This window comes from Aythya fuligula, chromosome 6 (assembly GCF_009819795.1).
Source record: "Aythya fuligula isolate bAytFul2 chromosome 6, bAytFul2.pri, whole genome shotgun sequence".
Classification (NCBI taxonomy): Eukaryota; Metazoa; Chordata; class Aves; order Anseriformes; family Anatidae; genus Aythya; species Aythya fuligula.
This window is the reverse complement of record NC_045564.1, coordinates 10,247,710-10,266,433: the sequence shown is the minus strand read 5'-3', so window position 1 is coordinate 10,266,433 and position 18,724 is coordinate 10,247,710. Positions and strand designations below refer to the sequence as shown.

Genomic DNA, 18,724 nt, shown 5'->3' with positions numbered 1-18,724 from the left:
CATACAGTAAGCACTACCACAACACACAGACATACCTGGTACACAGACACACTTTTCAAAACCTGCACAGCCAAATGTCACTGTGTGTCCTCAGAAGGGACTCACATGTCTGAGGGTACCATTGCTTTTCTAACATGGGTAGGTACAGGGCAACTCTTCATTTTCAGCACTGGGGTAGCAATCATCACTCTGTTCATAAACCAAACAACAGGCTCATCTTCAATATTCAAGGTGTCGATGAACTTACTGACATTTCCGAGCAGTCTTATACCATGCCAGTATTTGTAAAGTTGTTGAACACCTCTAAAAGTAGCCACACTGCTCATCTGCCTTACGTTGCAATGGCAAAATACACATCAGGCAAATAAAAGCAGTGCTGCTTGTGGGGGGAAAAAATTAACTGCCATGTATTGTGCATCTTCATTGCACAGCATGCATCAGCCTGAAATGGCCAGTCTAACTAAAGTGTTCATCTCACTGTCCTCTTCAGTCTGTTCTTGTCCACATCACTGTGCTTCCCATATTTCAAAGAAAAGATATAAAAGGAGGCTAGAAAACACTTCTTTCTACAAAAATCCCTTCATAACAAGTGGAACTACTGCCTTAGTTTCCCTTCCCATGACAAGTTTGTCTTCTGGTCAAGTTAGCCTTCTCTAATATGATTCTAAAGGTGAATGTAAAGGTAAAAATATTTGACAAAGGTCTGCGCACAAAAATCGAGAAATGTTATAAGAGTATAGGATACAGTCAATAATTTCAGGATCACATACTGTTGTTCTCATATGATCTCTATTTACTGCTTAGGAGAGGGCTGCCCTAAAAACTATCTGTGTTCTATGGCTTCCTTAGCTGCCTACTGCTTCTTGCTACTGCGAAGACTTAAAGTTACTTCCTAACTTGCAGTTTATGAGTTGTTTTCCCTCTGAAGCCATGCTAGGCATACTTCCTCATTCTGTGCAGGGGAATAACAGTGTATGTCCATAGCTATGAAAGGGAGGAAATCAGGCAGGTTCATGCTAGCAGCTACCAAGCTACTGTAATCCTTTTGCTTGACACTTGAGCATCAAAAAAGGACTGGGTTCAATTACACAAGGATTCATTCTGATAAAATCTAAAGCCCTATCCATCATCCAAAAACCTGGGAAATCAAACTGTGCTGTCATCACACTCAGGTGTTCGAACAACTTTTTACTGCTTGCAAAGCCCAGAGCATAAGGGTGTGAGCAACCTCATCTAACAACAGGAAAACAGCTTGAGTAGGTGAAACAACACCTCTAGATTGCTTCTTCCCTAAGTGCCACTCGCTGTTTGCTGCTTAGATGAGAAGGAATCCACGTGGCAGCCAGTCTGTCCTGCTGTTATTAACACCTCTTCCATCTGAAGCAACCCCAGGGTGAACGGGAAGCTCAACTGCACCCTAATATCTTAACATGACTACTGATCCGAGCTTAAGTCTTGTTTAATTTCTGTCCCTCTGCATGCAGTGGAGAAGGCTTTCCTCCTTCTGCCAAGAGCTGGCACACAGCTCTTGTACTTTGAGGTCTCTTTTCTTGCAAATTCTCCGAGGTGTTCTTCTGCAAATACAAGTGGAGTCAGTAATGAGCAGCAGAGCATTCAAACCTGCAAGTGACACCAGTGCCCTTTGCTACTGGATAATGAGCAGCAAACACGTGTAAACCTACTAAGTTATGTTAAAAAACAAGCCAGTATGTTAATTTTCTGAATACCAATTATTTGGCTTAGACCTGACCCCAGCTGAATCTGTGCTAATCTAAGAACTTCAACCTTTATTTGTCTGTTGTACTCTGTGTCCTGTTAAAATGGTTTGCCTATATTTTCTCTGGCTTTTATTCTGTTCTTTCTTTTGCTTCCTCACCTCTTCCACAGTTTTTGCTCTGATGGTCCAGTACAAAAAGTAGGGAGTCTGTTGGGTCCGTAAGAAAGTGTAGCCATACTAGCAAGAGACTTGTGCTCATATAGACTGGAAGATGAACGTTGTATTGTCTGTTTACAGCCATCTGATTTTGCTGTTGAAAATCATATCCAAGAGCAGAGAAAAATCACACCACGTTAACAAATTCCAAGTGGATTTGGTCAGTTCCCATTACTGCACTTGCAATACCTAAATCTCCAAATTGGAGATTTGGATTTATCTCCAAATGTTGGGCATTTAATCAGAATTACCTGTAAATCTGTAAAGTTTCAGCCTGTGCTTCACAAAACTGACTCCCACCCCTCACTCCCCTGTATGCATACCTAAGACATGGGTTCAGTACAGCTCCACACTGTCACACCGGGGCTGGTTTCTCTGTTTCATCATGAGAGTGTGGAGCCGTACAGAGCACTGCTGTCACCCTTTGGGTATGTACTGAGGCAAACCACTTCACCTAAGGGGGTAAGGGTTTGTTTTTTCCTACAAAAGATGCTGGGAATTCTACCACTACTTATGAGAGAAACTCTTCTTTAGCACCAGCCCAAAAAGACTTTGGTCTGGCATTGCTTTCAGTTGCATAAAGACAAAACATTCCTCCAGAAAAGCCCTGAGGGCACACAGGAAAGCAGTGAATGCCAGCAAAACAAGGGGTCTGCACCATCTGCTGGCATATTAGCATAAAGCACCAGGCATTTTTTTATAATGGCCCAGCAATCGGATCTCCCTCAGGCAAGAAGTAATTTAATCAAGAGAGGATCTGCCTTCCCATTAAAGCTGGGCCACTGGATAGAAGGTTTACACAGGCCCACCCAGGGCCCTCTGGATGGCATCCCTTCCCTCTGGCATGTTCCCAAAGGCTCCACCAAGGAAGTGTGTGACTGCCTCTCTTCATCTGTCGGCGCCTACATTGGTTACACCTTCTTCTTGAGTCCATCTGACAGCCTTTGCAATGGTTACGAGCAACGGGTCTGTGTCTGTGTATCAGCTTCTCCTGAGCTGTTTGACAATTCGCATTAAGTTACTCTTTTGTCTTAAGCTGCTGATGCAGGGCTAGGGCAGGTGATGGAACGAGATGCTCCTTTTGAAGGTAAGTTCTCAATAAGGTTAAAGCACAAGGTTTAGAAATGTGCAGGCAGAAAATGCAGATAAAAGAAAGAAACAGCAGCGATGCAGAGCCTTGAAAGGCAAGGACTGCAGATAACACCTGCCTAATTACCTACTGATACATAAACCTTTACTGCGAGAGGTGACCACCATCATTTAATGACTCAGCAGTACACAACCAAGAAGGATCTGGCCCCGCAGAGTTCATGAACTGTTTGAGTCATGAACTGACTTGACACAGGCCATGAACTCCTAAGTTCATGCACTAGAACCCTGTTGGTTTATGTTATCTGATGTTCAGCTGTGAACTTCTGTTTTGCAACTTAATTTTATGCCCGATAGGATGAGGGGTTAGGTGGAAGTTATTTGTAGAGATAGGGACAGATTTTCTGTTGGCTGGTTATCTTCAAAAATGTGGTTTTGCCTCAATGGAAAAAAAAATCACTTTTCTCAATTGCACCAACTACTCTTTGTTATTTAAAGAATGAGACAGGTAGTTCAACATTGACTTTTCATACTTATCTTTAGTGTAAGTTGTATTTCACTGTACCGTTTGCTTTAGTTGAATTGGAAAAGAAAATGCTTATAAAAAATTAGTATACTGTAATAATTTGACAGCCTGCAGTGGGATGGAGAACTCCAGCACTGTATGAATAAGTGTAATTTGGTAGACTCTGTATAGACTAAGTATGTCCACGTGGGGTAATCCTAGCAGTCCACCTGTTCTGTGGATGCCTTTCTATCATGGGTCCCCATGTACACTAGATTATCTTGCCAGTAAATGTCCAAATACCACTTCTTATATCCCAAGGGGCTCTACCAGCTGCACAAACCATGTGGCAGTCTCCCTGTGGGTGCTGAACCTCCTTGTCAGCAACTGAGAGAGCCTGCTTTCTAAGGACATTTGTGCCAGGTTTAAACAGTGCTTTAAAGCCTGGAGAGATGTCCATCCACCATCATTTTATCAAAGGGCTCTATTTGGATACCAAGATACCACTCCTTTTATGCCCCACCTTCTTTTCACTCAAGGAATCAGCTGCAAGAAAGGGAGAAGCCTGTTGAAGGTACAAGGATCTGGGGCAGATATTTTGTGCTTGATGGGAGAGGAAGCCTTACACAGGAGTAAAAGTTTCACACAGGATTGTAAGAGAATTTTCCACTCAAACAGATCTTCTTTGGGCAAGCTTCGTGTTTTCCCCTGTGCTGGTGTTGCTGTAGGATGGTTTGGATGGTCCTGCCCTACTTCATGGGTGTGCTGCAGTGAGAAGTGATCAGAAGACCAAAGCTCTTAGCTCATGCTGATAAAAACTATGAAAAGAAATTAGACAAGTTCAATCCAATCACGTGGATGAACAAAACCTAGGCATGGGACCAATTGAAGGTGGCCCAGCACCAGTTCTGCAACCCGGGAAGTGTTCTTACAAGTGAAGCTGCAAACCTGGGTTTACCTGGCATTGCCAACAAACACTCTCCAGCTGTATCTGAGACTGCTGTGGCATGTTCACATGTTGTGACAGCTCATACAACAGCCGTGCACAGCCCTACATCCTGAGACCATCCCTGGGACAGGGGCAGACACAGGGCATATAGGGTGCCCAGATCCCACAGTCTGACCTAGGCAGGGATGTGGCAGATGGGTCTCATCTCCTTTCCACATCAGAGCTGCAGTTGTGCTGCACTGAGTAAGCGTTGCTGTAAGAGCACAGGGAGAGATCATGGGGGACTTGGCTTCTTATGGATTATTCCGAATGTGTGGTCTCTAGAGAAAAATGCCCAGCTGTGGGAGGAGTAGCTCTAACAAAAAGCCAAGCCTTTCTGGGCAAAGAACAAGGGACAGGCAGGAGTCATTCCCAGCTGCCTGCGTGACTTGTGCTCACGTGTCCATAGCTGTTAATGGGTGCTGCCTGCCTGCATGTGAGGCTAAATGAGCCACAGGCTGAAGCCGGGCTCTTGTTGCCTTCCCTGAACATTTCTGCTGTGGCTCAGTAACAATAACTGCAGACTCACCCAGCAGCTTGCGGTCCCCTACCTCCCAGCCTGCTGTGCTTGGAGGCAAGAAGAGTGAACAGGAGAGACTGCTGCTGTGGTTCAGGTAAGGAATATGAGATGAGACGGGGTCTGCATGGCTGGGCTGCTCATGGGAGGAAGGATCATCAGTCAGTGGTCCTAGTATGGGACAAAGAAGAGCAGGCTGAGGCACTGAGCTGTAGGCACAGCCTGGGAGAGCCACGTTTATGGCAGAAGACACACCTTTCTCATGGTTGTGCAAAGCAGCTTTTGAAGCACAAACCCCAGTTCAACCCTTTGTAATCATTAATCTTCCAATGTGAATCCCATTGCATGCAAACTGCGAAACCCATGAAACATGCGGCAAGTCAAAAAGGGCAAAGGTATTGTGAAAAAGCATTGCCAAGTGGTATATTTGCGTAGGTGGATCGTAGCTACAAAAGCTTGCGAACCACCCCTGGCCTCTCTCTCACTTGGGCTCCGGTCTGTTCAACTCCAAACATGCTGGTGGCCGTGCTGCTCCCCTTCTTGTGCTGCCTGGGTAGCGCTGCTGCTGGGAAGGTGCTGGTGATCCCAATGGAGGGCAGTCACTGGCTCAGCATGAAGGAAGCGCTGATTGAGCTGAGCAAGAGAGGGCATGAAATAATTGTCATGGCACCAGAGATGAAAACGATTGTAGATTCCTCAGAGTGGTACACGCTGAAAACATACCCTGTACCTTTAAAAGAGGAAGAGATGGAAGATCTTCTGCATTCACTTACTGCAAACAGTTTTAATGACCAGCCTTTTATTTCCAGATTTTTGAATATTTGGGATATTTTTAAAAAGAGTTCTGCCGTCTTTGAAGTTGCTTGCAGTGCCCTACTGCACAACGAAGAGATGATGAAATTCATTGAAGAAAGCAAATTTGATGTACTGTTTACAGACCCTGTGACACCCTGTGGACAAATAATTGCTTTGCATTTTTCTATCCCTTCTGCTTTCTTCTTGCGGGCTATCCCATGTGCTATAGACACTCACGCTGCTCAGAGTCCGGACCCACCGTCCTATGTCCCACGAATGTTCTCCCTCAATACAGACCATATGACATTTCCTCAGAGAGTCAAGAACGTACTGATCGCCATTTCAGAGGCTTTCACCTGCAGAATCATCTTTTCACCATTCGAAAGACTGGCCTCGGACTTTCTCCAAAAGCCCATCACAGTTACAGAGCTTTTAAGCCACGGGTCCATTTGGCTGAAGAGACTGGACTTTGTCTTTGACTACCCCACACCCGTGATGCCCAATATGATTTTCATTGGAGGCATCAACTGTGCACGGAAGAAGCCGTTATCTCAGGTCAGTGACTGGCTGGGAAAAGTATAACAAGGGAGAAGTTCCAGCAGTGTTTGATGTAGAGTTTACTTACCTAAAGATTAGCTGTTTGTTTTGTTAACAAGTTGTGGTTCCACCTCCTTTTCTTGGGCCTGCCCAACACAGGGATTTTTTTCGGTCAGGTGCACAAACATTGCCTGGTCCAGGAATGAATGCAAAAAGGGCAGGAGAATTATAGCAGCTCTTCCAAACATTCCCTGCCCCACGTGGCAGTGGCATATTTCTTCTAGAGCACTAGCTGCTTATCTGGTCAAAAAGCAACTCACCGGGTTATGTGCAGTAGCATTATTTGCTCTTCTCTGTAACAGCAGTGTTGTGTTTGAGTTGAAGGCTAATAATTTTTTTGTGGTGAAAGTTATGGTCTAACAACAGTTTCCATCACAAAAACTAGACAGCTGAATTCTCTACTGCATTTTTATGAGACATCCAGCTTGGATAGGAAAATGTTGATGGGTGGTTGCTCAGGCATCTGTGACCTAAAAAGCATGCAATAAAAGCACATCCTTTGTGTCCATGAATTCCAGTAAATATTGTGGGATCTTTAAAGCTGATCACTTGTTGCATGTGTATGATACATGAGAGCTTGCTGGTGCTCATGCTGTACATGTAGCCCATAGCTGCATGTGATGTATCTGGGCTTCTTGCTTGCTTGTGGTATAAGTAGAACAGTCTCATGTTGTGAAGCCAGAGATTAACTAGAAAAAGACAGCTAAGAAGAGACAGCTCTCCTCAGCGGCTGATGGATCTGTAGTTAGTGTCATCCAGCAGTTTCAGCAATATATCGCATCATTTCCTGGAAAGGATAAAGTTTTATCCTTTACAGATGCTCCTTAGAAATAAACAGGCACCTCTCTACTCTTTCCTTGAACTTTTCTCACTAGCAAGTCTTCTGTGTGTCATAAGGAATGCACTCCTCCTCTGGCATTCAAATGTCTTTGTGAATATGAATGAATGAAGCTTCAGGATAAAACAGATTTGAATTTCCCAAGCATAGCACACCTTCCCCAGAGCCAACCTTAAAGCCCTCGGGCTTTGCTTTACTCCTCCCAGTACTTCACCTGATGCTGCCCATTGAAAGTACCATTTATTTCTGTTGAGCTGCTATCATTCAGATCTTGCTTTCTCACAAAAGTGTCTTTCAAATTGCCACCCCCTCCCTGCATGGGCACTTCTGTCAGAGTAGTGCTTTTTCCTATCTGTTCTGTCCATCCAGCTCTTTAATGGCTCCCTCAGGGACAAACCGAGGGGGACCCTCTGGGAAAGCAGGGAGACCAGCTCTGCCTGCAGGCCAGGCCTTGTGGCAGTTCCAGCTTAAATTTAGGCTCTCCTCTAAAGACAGAGCTCGCTCTCACCTTATTTTGCTCAGGGGCTAAAGTTCACAGTCCAGCAAGAATAGTTATTACCAATTCTTCAGTGGTGCTGCCAGTCCTGATTTTTTTTTTTTTTTTTTTTTAATTTATTTGCTGTTTTCTGGCTATGGCTGTGCATCACGCAGTTGCATCTAACAGTACAGTTTAATCCTGCAGGTTGACAAGTGTCTATAACAAATACTTGCTAACTGCTTAGAGTTTTAGTTCCTAGTCTTAGCTTTTCATCTGCAGTGAGAACACCACCACTTACCATTCACAGCCAGTTCTTGTCCTGAAACAAAAGGACTGTTATTTTCTACTCCTGTCCAGCCTTTCCTGTATCTAATTGGGTACAAGGGGAACTGAGTGGCTTTTCTCATAACTCCTGGAAGAAGAAAGTGTTTCAGAAAGGCACAGGATGAGAATGAAGAAGTGTCATGCATGGCAGCACAGATTTAGTGGTTTGTCTTGGCTCATGCAAGTCTCTGCTGCAGCATTGGTTCTTGTAATACATTTGTACCTGGTGTTGCATCTGGACCCAGGACTTAGCTCTGTGTAAATCACAGAGCATTCTCCTTAGGATTTGCACAGGTATTGTGTAGTATAGTGGCATAATTTTATAATTCATTTAAACATAAACCTGACAGACATTTCAGAACAACTGTAAAATGCTTATAAGAAAGCAGCAAGCAAGGAAGAAAGAGGAGAAGAGGAAGAGAAATTAGAAAGAAAAAGCAAAGCGAAGCAAAGCAAAAGAGGGAAGAAAAGCAGAAAGAAAGAAAAAGGAAGGGAGAAAAGGAAAGCAAGCAAACAAGGAAGGAAGGAAGTGGGTTTTTTTTGTAGTTTTTTTTTTTGTTTGTTTGTTTGTTTTTTTTCCCAATCTGACATGAAGCATCACAGAGAAACAATCAGAAAGGACCCGTCCCAAGGGATTCTCAGATACCCAGGCCAGTTCTGCCCAACAGGAGTTGATTATCACATTCCTTAAATGTTTCATCAGTACCATGAATGGTTGCTAGTGACTGGTTTCACTGGAAAAACCAGATCATTAAGTGGGAATGTGAGAATCTGGCAGGGGGCTCTGGGTCTACTTAAGATCTGTCAGGTAAGGGCAGAGGAACGGAATCTGGATTTCTAGAAACATGGCTCTTGTAAGTAATCACGGTTACTTAGCTTCTGCAGGGGTTTGGGTTTTCCTGTCTCTGTTTTGCTTGGGCAATGGTGGAAAGCTGTTGGTGGTGCCTATGGATGGGAGTCACTGGCTCAGCATGCGCTCAGTGCTGGTGGCCCTTAGTCAGAAAGAGCACGAAATTGTCGTCGTTGCACCAGAAGTCAACTTGAACGTGAAGGCATCTGAATACTACACTCTGAAAACATATCCAGTGCCTTTAACTAGGGAAGAACTAGGAGCAAGCATGCATTTGTTTGCGAATGATCTTTTTGAGAGAAGACCTTTTCTTCAAAGAATTACTGCACTTTATGAAAAAGTTCACGTCATCTCCGATCTCTACTTCTCCTCCTGTGCCAACTTACTGCACAATAAGGATCTGATGCAGGATCTTGAAGGCAGTAAATTTGATGCTGTTCTCACAGATCCTGTTGTACCATGTGGACAAATACTGGCTTTGCATCTCTCGATTCCATCAGTTTTCTTTTTACGAGGACTCCCCTGCAGTTTTGATTTGCAGGCTGCTCAGTGTCCAGACCCCCCTTCTTATGTCCCGAGAACATTTACAGACAACTCAGACCACATGACATTTATCCAGCGCGTGGAAAACTTAGTTCTCAAGGCGTCAGAATCCTTTCTTTGTAATTTTGCCTATTTGCCATTTGAACTGCTGGCCTCGGATTTTCTCCAAAGACAAGTAACAATGACGGATCTTTTAAGCCATGGATCCATTTGGCTTAAGAGAATGGATTTTGTTTTTGAATATCCCATGCCACTGATGCCCAACATAGTTTTTATTGGAGGTATAAATTGTGGAAAGAAAAAGATGTTATCTCAGGTCAGTGATTTCCCTGATAAAATATTTTAAGCTTTGAATGGAAAATACTGTTTGCAATAATAACCTTACTATATGCTGTGTCTGTATGTACTTGTATACATGAGCATGTGGTATTTAGATTTGCAGTAAGGTGTGTTGTAAAGAAAATACGTGAAAAACTGTGTTAATATTAATTTCCCCCCACTGTTGCAGGTACTCTAGTGGTATCGAAGCAGTTTTGCTTATATAATTGTTTTTTTTTTTTTGGACTAGGTGGAAAAAGTTGTGGTTTATCACTGCTGTCTTGCTAACGAGGCACACATCTAGGCAGGTCTGCTGCTCATCTTTGCTAGTTATTATTACCTCAAACTGTTTTACTGATTCTTTTCAAAACTTTTTTTTTTTTTTTCAGTTAATACAACCATCCTTTCAGAGTTTAGAAATAAAGTGTCATAAAGTGTCAATTGGCAGGTAACATTCTGATTGTTCTTTCAGTCTGGGGTTATGCTTGCAAAGCATGGATGCCTTGTGCAATTTTCTGCAAATCTGTTGGAGGGTTTTGCAGCTGCTAGCCAGCACCAAGCCATGTACAACAGCTTGCATTGCCTACTGAAAGGCTTCCCTAAAAAGAGTTTATCTAGAGCTGATCTAGATTGCTAAATGTCCATTAAAAAAATAAATAAATAAAAATCTGGTATACTCTATCAATCTCAGTAGTAAATCATAGTATTGTCTACAATATTTCTGTTTGATCATTTTTATAACCAGGGCTGATTGTCTATGCATGAAGGAAACAACTTTTCTTTCACAGCCCTGGGGTATGCTCTTCCCAGGCAGAACCAGAAAGGTATTCATGAGTTGCTAATCCAGCTTTAAGTATATCTGGCAAAAAACGTGGCCTAATCTTTACCCCTTCCAGCCCTACTTCATCCTTCCAAAGACAGACTTTTCAGAAAAATAGCCAACATGGGTTCACAAGGGGTAGGTCCTGTTTAACGAATTTCATTTCCTTTTATGATAAGATCACCCATCTAGTCGATCAAGGGAAGCCAGTTGATGTAATCTTTTTGGATTTCAGTAAAGCTTTTCATACAGTTTCCCATAGGATCCTACTGGACAAAATGTCCAGCATACAGCTAGATAAAATCATCATACGATGGGTGAACAATTGGCTGATGGGTAGGGCTCAAAGGGTTATGGTAAATGGGATTGCATCAGGCTGTCGGCCAGTCCCCCATGGCTCCATTTTAGGGCCAGTTCTTTTCAATGTTTTCATAAGCAATTTGGATGTGGGACTATAAGGTCTTTTGATGATGTTTAAGTGATGTTTAAGGTTTGATGGTAAATTTGCTGATGACACCAAACTTGGAGGAGCTGTTGACTCTGTTGAGGGTGGAAAGGCCTTGCAGAGACATCTGGATAGATTGGAACGCTGGGCAATCATCAACAGTACAAAGTTTAACAGGAGCAAGTGCTGGGTCCTGCACCTGGGACGGGGCAACCCTGGCTATACTTACAGACTGGGGGATGAGGCACTGGAGAGCAGCCCCACAGAGAGGAATCTGGGGGCTGTGGCTGACAGCAAGTTGAATGTGAGCCAGCAGTGTGCCCTGGCAGCCAGGAGGGCCAACCACACCCTGGGGTGCACCAAGCATGGCATTGCTAGTCGGTCGAGGGAGGTGATTGTCCTGTTCTGCTCTGTGTTGGTGTGGCCTCACATTGAGTACTGTGTGCAGTACAAAAAGGATGTGAAACTGTTGGAGAGTGTCCAGAGGGCTACAAAGATGGTGAAGGGCCTAGAGGGTTAGACGTATGAGGAGTGGCTGAGATCACTTGGTCTGTTCTGCCTGGAGAAGAGGAGGCTGAGGGGAGACCTCATTGTGGCCTACAGCTTCCTCACGAGGGGGAGCAGTGGGGCAGGCGCCCATCTATTCTCTTTAGTGACCAGTGATAGGACCCAAGGGCATGGTGTCAAGATGCAACAGAACATGAATAGAACATGATTTGTATTGACAGGAACAGAAGAATTTTCTTATACAGAAAATTCTATTTTAGAAAATTGCTGATACTTTTATCATCGTTTTTTAGCAGATCTCTTGTTGAATGATCCCTTATTTCCTTAAATCCCAATGTTCATCCAAAACAAATGGGTGGGCGTCATCCCTGCAACCCTGATAACTGCCTGAGAGGTTCGATGAACTTTAACACCTCTAATTTGTGTTTGCTGAACCTGTGATTATACATTTACCAAACAGTAAATAAGTCTAAAGATCATCAGGGAAAAGCACAGCACACTACCTTAAAAGCGTGGAGGTGGTGGTACCCTGTGTGCAGCACGCACCGGGTTTCTGCAGGGATGGCCCCGGGGCCTGCTTCTCATCCACAAGTCGCAGTGACGCTGGGTCTGCTCCTGTCCGTGCTCGGTCTGGCTGCTGGTGGGAAAGTGCTGGTGGTGCCCGTAGATGGGAGTCACTGGCTCAGCATGCGGGAAGTGTTGGAGGGTCTCAAGGCGAAAGGGCATGAAGTAGTCGTCGTCGCACCAGAAGTCAGTTTATACATAAAGCCATCAAAGAGTTTTGTCATGAAAATGTACCCAGTCCCCTTCACGCAGGAAGAGCTGGATAGAGATTTCCACGCATTTACACAGGATACATTGAAAGAAGGTTCCTTCCTGGAAAGATTTGTTACAGTTTATCAACGGTTTGAAAAAACCTCTGCCTTGTTCCTGTCTACCTGTGAACACTTACTGTACAACAAGGAACTTATGAGATATCTTGAGGAGTCTAAGTTTGATGTTGTCTTTACAGACCCTGTAATACCTTGCGGGCCGATAGTGGCTGAGCACCTTTCAGTCCCTTCTGTCTATTTTTTGCGAGGAATTCCATGTGGCTTAGATTTTGAAGCCACTCAGTGTCCCAGTCCCCCTTCTTATGTCCCCAGGATATTTACAGAACACACAGACCATATGAACTTCCTCCAGCGTGTGAAGAATCTAGTCTTTGAAGTCCCCAATCTTTTTCTCTGCAATTTTTTTTTTCAACCATACTCCAAACTGGCTTCTCAGTTCCTTCAGCGAGATGTGACTGTGTTAGATCTCTTGAGCAAGGCTTCCGTATGGCTTCTGAGATTAGACTTTGTGTTAGATTATCCAAGACCACTGATGCCCAACATAGTTTTAATTGGCGGAGTGAATTGTGCTCACAAGGAGCTACCTCAGGTAGGTCGTGCTCTATTCTTAATTCTTATTCTGATTGGCTTCTGTGTTCATAAGAGTGTAGTTTTGTGTAGCAGAGAGATCTTAAGTTCCCATTCAGGGAAAGTTAGACAAAGCCTGGTGAAAGAAATGCTATTTATGTCATTTCTTCCTTGCTTTCTTTCTTTGTGTGTGTGTGTGTGTGTGTTTGTGTGTAGACAGCTACATCTTTTGGTGTCCCAGGTACACTCTGGGACTGAACTCTAGTGCAGGTTATCTGGCCTTTTATCAAAACGATTATACATTTACCACACAGGAAACACCTCCAAGGATCAAAAGTTAAGGTGTGACACAGGTTGCTTAAAAGCGCAGAGCTGGTGCTATTGCTTCAGTGCTGCCTGCAGACTTCTTTCTGGGCAGCACGCACCGGGTTTCTGCAGGGATGGCCCCGGTGCCTGCTTCTCATCCACAAGTCGCAGTGACGCTGGTTCTGCTCCTGTCCGTGCTCGGTCTGGCTGCTGGTGGGAAAGTGCTGGCACTGCCCGTAGGTGGGAGTCATTGGCTCAGCATGCGGGAAGCGTTGGAGGGTCTCAAGGCGAAAGGGCATGAAGTAGTCGTCGCTGCACCTGAAATCAATTTACACATAAAACCAACAGACAATTTTACTATGAAAATGTACCCAGTCCCTTTCACACAGGAAGAGATGGACAAGGACTTCCACGCATTTTTAAAGGGTGGGTTTGAAGAAGGATCCTTTCTGGAAAGATTTGTTAGAACATACCAAAGGATGAAAAGACTCTCTGACTTTGCGTTCATCAGCTGTGAATACTTACTGTACAACAAGGAACTTATGAGATATCTTGAGGAGTCTAAGTTTGATGTTGTCTTTACAGACCCTGTAATACCTTGCGGACCAATAGTGGCTGAGCACCTTTCAGTCCCTTCTGTCTATTTTCTGCGAGGAATTCCATGTGGCATAGATTTTGAAGCCACTCAGTGTCCCAATCCCCCTTCTTATGTCCCCAGGGTATTTACAGAACACACAGACCACATGAGCTTCCTCCAGCGTGTGAAGAATCTAGTCTTTGATGTCCAAAATTTCTTCCTCTGTGATTTTATGTATCAGCCGTACTCCAAACTGGCTTCTGAGTTCCTTCAGCGAGATGTGGATGTGTTAGATCTCTTACGCAAGGCCTCCGTATGGCTTCTGAGATTAGACTTTGTGTTAGATTATCCAAGACCACTGATGCCCAACATAGTTTTAATTGGCGGAGTGAATTGTGCTCACAAGGAGCTACCTCAGGTAGGTCGTGCTCTATTCTTAATTCTTATTCTGATTGGCTTCTGTGTTCATAAGAGTGTAGTTTTGTGTAGCAGAGAGATCTTAAGTTCCCATTCAGGGAGAGTTAAGCAAAGCCTGGTGAAAGAAATGCTATTTATGTCATTTCTTCCTTGCTTTCTTTCTTTGTGTGTGTGTGTGTTTGTATGTAGTCAGCTACATCTTTTGGTGTCCCAGGTACACTCTGGGACTGAACTCTAGTGCAGGTTATCTGGCGTTTTATCAAAACGATTATACATTTACCACACAGGAAACACCTCCAAGGATCAAAAGTTAAGGTGTGACACAGGTTGCTTAAAAGCGCGGAGCTGGTGCTATTGCTTCAGTGCTGCCTGCAGACTTCTTTCTGGGCAGCACGCACCGGGTTTCTGCAGGGATGGCCCCGGTGCCTGCTTCTCATCCACAAGTCGCAGTGACACTGGTTCTGCTCCTGTCCGTGCTCGGTCTGGCTGCTGGTGGGAAAGTGCTGGTGGTGCCCATAAGTGGGAGTCCCTGGCTCAGCATGCGGGAAGTGTTGGAGGGTCTCAAGGCGAAAGGGCATGAAGTAGTCGTCGCTGCACCTGAAATCAATTTACACATAAAACCAACAGACAATTTTACTATGAAAATGTACCCAGTCCCTTTCACACAGGAAGAGATGGACAAGGACTTCCACGCATTTTTAAAGGGTGGGTTTGAAGAAGGATCCTTTCTGGAAAGATTTGTTAGAACATACCAAAGGATGAAAAGACTCTCTGACTTTCCATTCATCAGCTGTGAATACTTACTGTACAACAAAGAACTTATGAGATATCTTGAGGAGTCTAAGTTTGATGTTGTCTTTACGGACCCTGTAATACCTTGCGGGCCAATAGTGGCTGAGCACCTTTCAGTCCCTTCTGTCTATTTTCTGCGAGGAATTCCATGTGGCATAGATTTTGAAGCCACTCAGTGTCCCAATCCCCCTTCTTATGTCCCCAGGGTATTTACAGACAACACAGACCACATGAGCTTCCTCCAGCGCGTGAAGAATCTAGTCTTTGATGTCCAAAATTTCTTCCTCTGTGATTTTATGTATCAGCCATACTCCAAACTGGCTTCTGAGTTCCTTCAGCGAGATGTGGATGTGTTAGATCTCTTACGCAAGGCCTCCGTATGGCTTCTGAGATTAGACTTTGTGTTAGATTATCCAAGACCACTGATGCCCAACATGATTTTGGTTGGTGGAGTGAATTGTGCTCACAAGGATCTACCTCAGGTAGGTCGTGCTCCATTCTTGCTTCTTGTTCTGACTGACGTCTGTGTTTGCAAGAGTGCAGTTTTGTGTAGCAGATAGATATGATAGATATTAAGTTCCCATTCAGGGAGAGTTAGGCAAAGCCTGGTGAAAAAATGCTATTTCTGTCATTTCTTCCTTGCTTTCTGATTTATTTATTTTATTTTTTATTTTTATTTTTTGGTGTGTGTATGTAGTCAGCTACGTCTTCTGGTGTCCCGTGTCCCAGGTATGCTCAACTGAGTGGCAGTAAGTGAAGTAAGTGGTTTCCAAGGTATTTTCTTTTCCTGCACAAGAAGTTACTCTTCTAGTTGGCTGAGGAGAGGTAACTTTGCTTTTGTGTATGCCATTCAAGTGCTGCTCCTTAGTGAAAGCTTCAGCTGGGGCTAGAAGGAAAATGTATCTTAGGTACCTTCACCTGTAAAATGATTGCTGGATTTATTACAGATGTCTTTTTCATTATATATCTTCAGTTCAGTTTTGCAGGGTGTTGAGTAACTTGGTTCTCTCTTGTTCTCATAGTGAGTGATGGAAGAGCAGAGGCAAGTCTGCGGGTCTGTCAAAGCCTCGCAGTCAGGCATAATCCATACAGCTTGGCACCTGCTTGGAGCAGGGTCTGGTTTTTACTGAGAAATGCATATCAGGCTTCTCCCTGGGGTACCCCTGCTTCCTTTCCACTTCCTCTGTCTTCTAGCACAGGTATGTGATGGGGTATTGTATGTACCACCCAAAGGTATTGTCAGTGCTTGAGGAAAGTCAAGATACTTCAGTCAGAGCGAGTCTATCAGAAGCACAGTCCTGCCCAGAACCACGCCTGCTGCCTTCCGTGATCAGACTATGCTGTTCCTCTAGTAGTAAATGTTTCAGCTTATCTGCTGCATCCACCACATTTGCACCCGCCTGTGTACATTTCTGAACTCTAGTGTGGGTTATCTGGCCTTTTATGAAATCAAGGATTATACATTTACCAAGCAGTAAATATTTTTACGGATCAAAAGTTACAGTGTAGCACAGATTGCTTAAAAGCACGGAGCTGGTGCTGTTGCTTCAGTGCTGCCTGCAGACTTCTTTCTGGGCAGCACGCACCGGGTTTCTGCAGGGATGGCCCCGGTGCCTGCTTCTCATCCACAAGTCACAGTGACGCTGGTTCTGCTCCTGTCCGTGCTCGGTCTGGCTGCTGGTGGGAAACTGCTGGTGGTGCCCATAGATGGGAGTCACTGGCTCAGCATGCGGGAAGTGTTGGATGGTCTCAGTGAGAAAGGGCATGAAATAGTCGTCGTTGCACCAGAAGTGAATTTACACATAAAGCCAGCAAAGAATTTTGTTCTGAAAATGTACCCAGTCCCTTTCACACAGGAAGAGCTGGATGAGAATTTCCATGCCTTTTCACAGGAAGCATTTCAAGGAGGATCCTTTCTGGAAAGATTTGTTAGAATATTGCAACGATCTAAAAAAACCTCTGCCTTGTTCCTGGCTACATGTGAATACTTACTGAACAACAAAGAACTTATCAAATATCTTGAGGACAGTAAGTTTGACGCTCTCTTTACAGATCCAATGCTTCCCTGTGGGCAGATACTGGCCGAGCATCTTTCAGTCCCTTCTGTGTTTCTTTTACAGCAAATACCGTGTAGCTTGGAATTTGAAGCCACTCAGTGTCCTAGACCACATTCTTATGTCCCTAGGCTATTCAGTGCCAATACAGACCGCATGAACTTTCTCCAGCGCGTGAAGAACGTATTATTTGACATTCCAAATAATCTCCTCTGCTATTTTATGTTTCAACCGTACTCTAAACTGGCTTCTGAGTTCCTTCAGCGGGATGTGACCGTGTTAGACCTCTTACGCAATGCATCTATTTGGCTTATGCGATTCGACTTTGTATTCCATTATCCCAGGCCACTGATGCCAAACATGGTCATTATTGGAGGAATAACATGCACTCACAGGAAGCTAACTCAGGTGGGTCATGCCCTATTTTTTGTTGTTCTCATAAGCTGCTGTTCTCATTAGAGAACGATGTATCACAGAGGTTGTTAGAAAGGTCTCTTTTACTGCCTGAACATCGTCAATCTGCTTTTCATTTACCGAGAAGCGCCAGTACTTGATTCAGTGAAGACACTTGTGTATCACAGTAAAAAATGGTGTTTTGAACAGGCAGAGCTCTTCTGACATCCGCATAGAGTTGTGGGGGGTCTGAATCTACCCATTTCACTCAAAACCACCTTCAAAATATGTGCCACCAACTGAAGAATTCAACTTCTTGCTAGATCTATGTGAAAGAAAAAAACTTTCTTGTTTTATTAGACACACCAACTTGCCTTGGTATTGCTGTATGATTGTAATATAAATGCTCTTAATTTCTTGACAACAGCACCTGTTGTTTATCTGTGCATCGCTCAGCATGTTTTGTCTGAGAAGCTGCCACTTTCCTCCCTAATCTCAAATCACTGCAGGGCTGATTCTCTCCCACGCCTCTCACCCCACACAGGGAGCTGCTGATGGTGCTGCTGGATTGGCATCAGTGGCTCTGTGTGACTGCTAATGATCGGAGGCGGGGGAAGTGTGAAATAGTTGACCCTGCAGGTGCAAGAGCACATCTCCCAATAAATGTCAAGGAGGAGAGAAAGGAGATGGACCCAGCACTGATCCCAAAGGAAGACATTGATGGACATGTCCTATGGAGGATCTCAGAGGAGAAATCATTCTAGAAGAAGTCTTAAAAGGCCTAAGTGAGAAAAGCCCTGTCCTCCAGTTCTCCCAGTTCTCACAGTCTGATGTCTAACAAAAGAGCATGTAGCATGCACCAGCACCAAGGAATACTAATTATTCTTTGGTCTAGTACTTCAGGCTGTCACACATCTTGCAGGGAAACTTAATCATAATTCTCCTTTAGCTGTGTCTTTGCAGGGACTGCTAGTACTGCCCTGATGTTTAGGGTATGAGAACCACAGCCCCACCCAGAACCACCCCTGCCTCGTTCCAGGGTCACGCTTTATGGTTCGTTTTCTAGAAACAGATACTGGTTCTCTGGTGTATTCACTACATGTGCCACATTCCTATGGAGTTGGCTGAACTTAGTACTTGTTATCCAGCCTTTTATGAAATCAAGGATTATACATTTACCATACAGCAAATACCTCTGAAGATCAAAAGTGAAGGTGTAGCACAAATCGCTTAAAAGC

The 18,724-nt window shown here is 44.2% G+C and overlaps 5 protein-coding genes across 5 annotated transcripts; all 5 read left to right on the top strand.

Moving 5' to 3' along the window:
- Positions 1 to 8,909: 8,909 nt before the first annotated feature.
- Positions 8,910 to 9,803, top strand: LOC116490611 (UDP-glucuronosyltransferase 1-1-like). The gene has a single exon (XM_032189984.1). It carries the CDS (start codon positions 8,910 to 8,912, stop codon positions 9,801 to 9,803), a length of 894 nt encoding a protein of 297 aa, XP_032045875.1.
- Positions 9,804 to 12,108: 2,305 nt separating this feature from the next.
- On the top strand, positions 12,109 to 13,205 carry LOC116490610 (UDP-glucuronosyltransferase 1-1-like). Its single transcript, XM_032189983.1, has 2 exons — positions 12,109 to 12,969; positions 13,164 to 13,205. Exons 1-2 carry the CDS (start codon positions 12,109 to 12,111, stop codon positions 13,203 to 13,205), a joined length of 903 nt encoding a protein of 300 aa, XP_032045874.1.
- A 182-nt stretch (positions 13,206 to 13,387) lies between these two features.
- Positions 13,388 to 14,485, top strand: LOC116490609 (UDP-glucuronosyltransferase 1-1-like). Its single transcript, XM_032189982.1, has 2 exons — positions 13,388 to 14,248; positions 14,462 to 14,485. The coding sequence occupies exons 1-2, from the start codon at positions 13,388 to 13,390 to the stop codon at positions 14,483 to 14,485; spliced, it is 885 nt and encodes a 294-aa protein (XP_032045873.1).
- Positions 14,486 to 14,660: 175 nt separating this feature from the next.
- LOC116490608 (UDP-glucuronosyltransferase 1-1-like) lies at positions 14,661 to 16,517 on the top strand. The gene is made up of 3 exons (XM_032189981.1): positions 14,661 to 15,521; positions 16,234 to 16,238; positions 16,463 to 16,517. Exons 1-3 carry the CDS (start codon positions 14,661 to 14,663, stop codon positions 16,515 to 16,517), a joined length of 921 nt encoding a protein of 306 aa, XP_032045872.1.
- A 123-nt stretch (positions 16,518 to 16,640) lies between these two features.
- Positions 16,641 to 18,720, top strand: LOC116490607 (UDP-glucuronosyltransferase 1-1-like). The gene is made up of 2 exons (XM_032189979.1): positions 16,641 to 17,501; positions 18,553 to 18,720. Exons 1-2 carry the CDS (start codon positions 16,641 to 16,643, stop codon positions 18,718 to 18,720), a joined length of 1,029 nt encoding a protein of 342 aa, XP_032045870.1.
- Positions 18,721 to 18,724: the final 4 nt, after the last annotated feature.

What these genes read in the sequence shown, in the direction of transcription:
- LOC116490607 (XM_032189979.1), top strand. Translation starts at nt 16,641, where the DNA reads ATGGCCCCGGTGCCTGCTTCTCATCCACAAGTCACAGTGACGCTGGTT. An exon ending in CTCACAGGAAGCTAACTCAG is followed by an intron (nt 17,502 to 18,552) that starts GTGGGTCATGCC and finishes TTCGTTTTCTAG; the next exon opens with AAACAGATACTGGTTCTCTG.
- LOC116490611 (XM_032189984.1), top strand. Translation starts at nt 8,910, where the DNA reads ATGGCTCTTGTAAGTAATCACGGTTACTTAGCTTCTGCAGGGGTTTGG.
- LOC116490608 (XM_032189981.1), top strand. Translation starts at nt 14,661, where the DNA reads ATGGCCCCGGTGCCTGCTTCTCATCCACAAGTCGCAGTGACACTGGTT.
- LOC116490609 (XM_032189982.1), top strand. Translation starts at nt 13,388, where the DNA reads ATGGCCCCGGTGCCTGCTTCTCATCCACAAGTCGCAGTGACGCTGGTT. An exon ending in CTCACAAGGAGCTACCTCAG is followed by an intron (nt 14,249 to 14,461) that starts GTAGGTCGTGCT and finishes TTGGTGTCCCAG; the next exon opens with GTACACTCTGGGACTGAACT.
- LOC116490610 (XM_032189983.1), top strand. Translation starts at nt 12,109, where the DNA reads ATGGCCCCGGGGCCTGCTTCTCATCCACAAGTCGCAGTGACGCTGGGT. An exon ending in CTCACAAGGAGCTACCTCAG is followed by an intron (nt 12,970 to 13,163) that starts GTAGGTCGTGCT and finishes GTTTGTGTGTAG; the next exon opens with ACAGCTACATCTTTTGGTGT.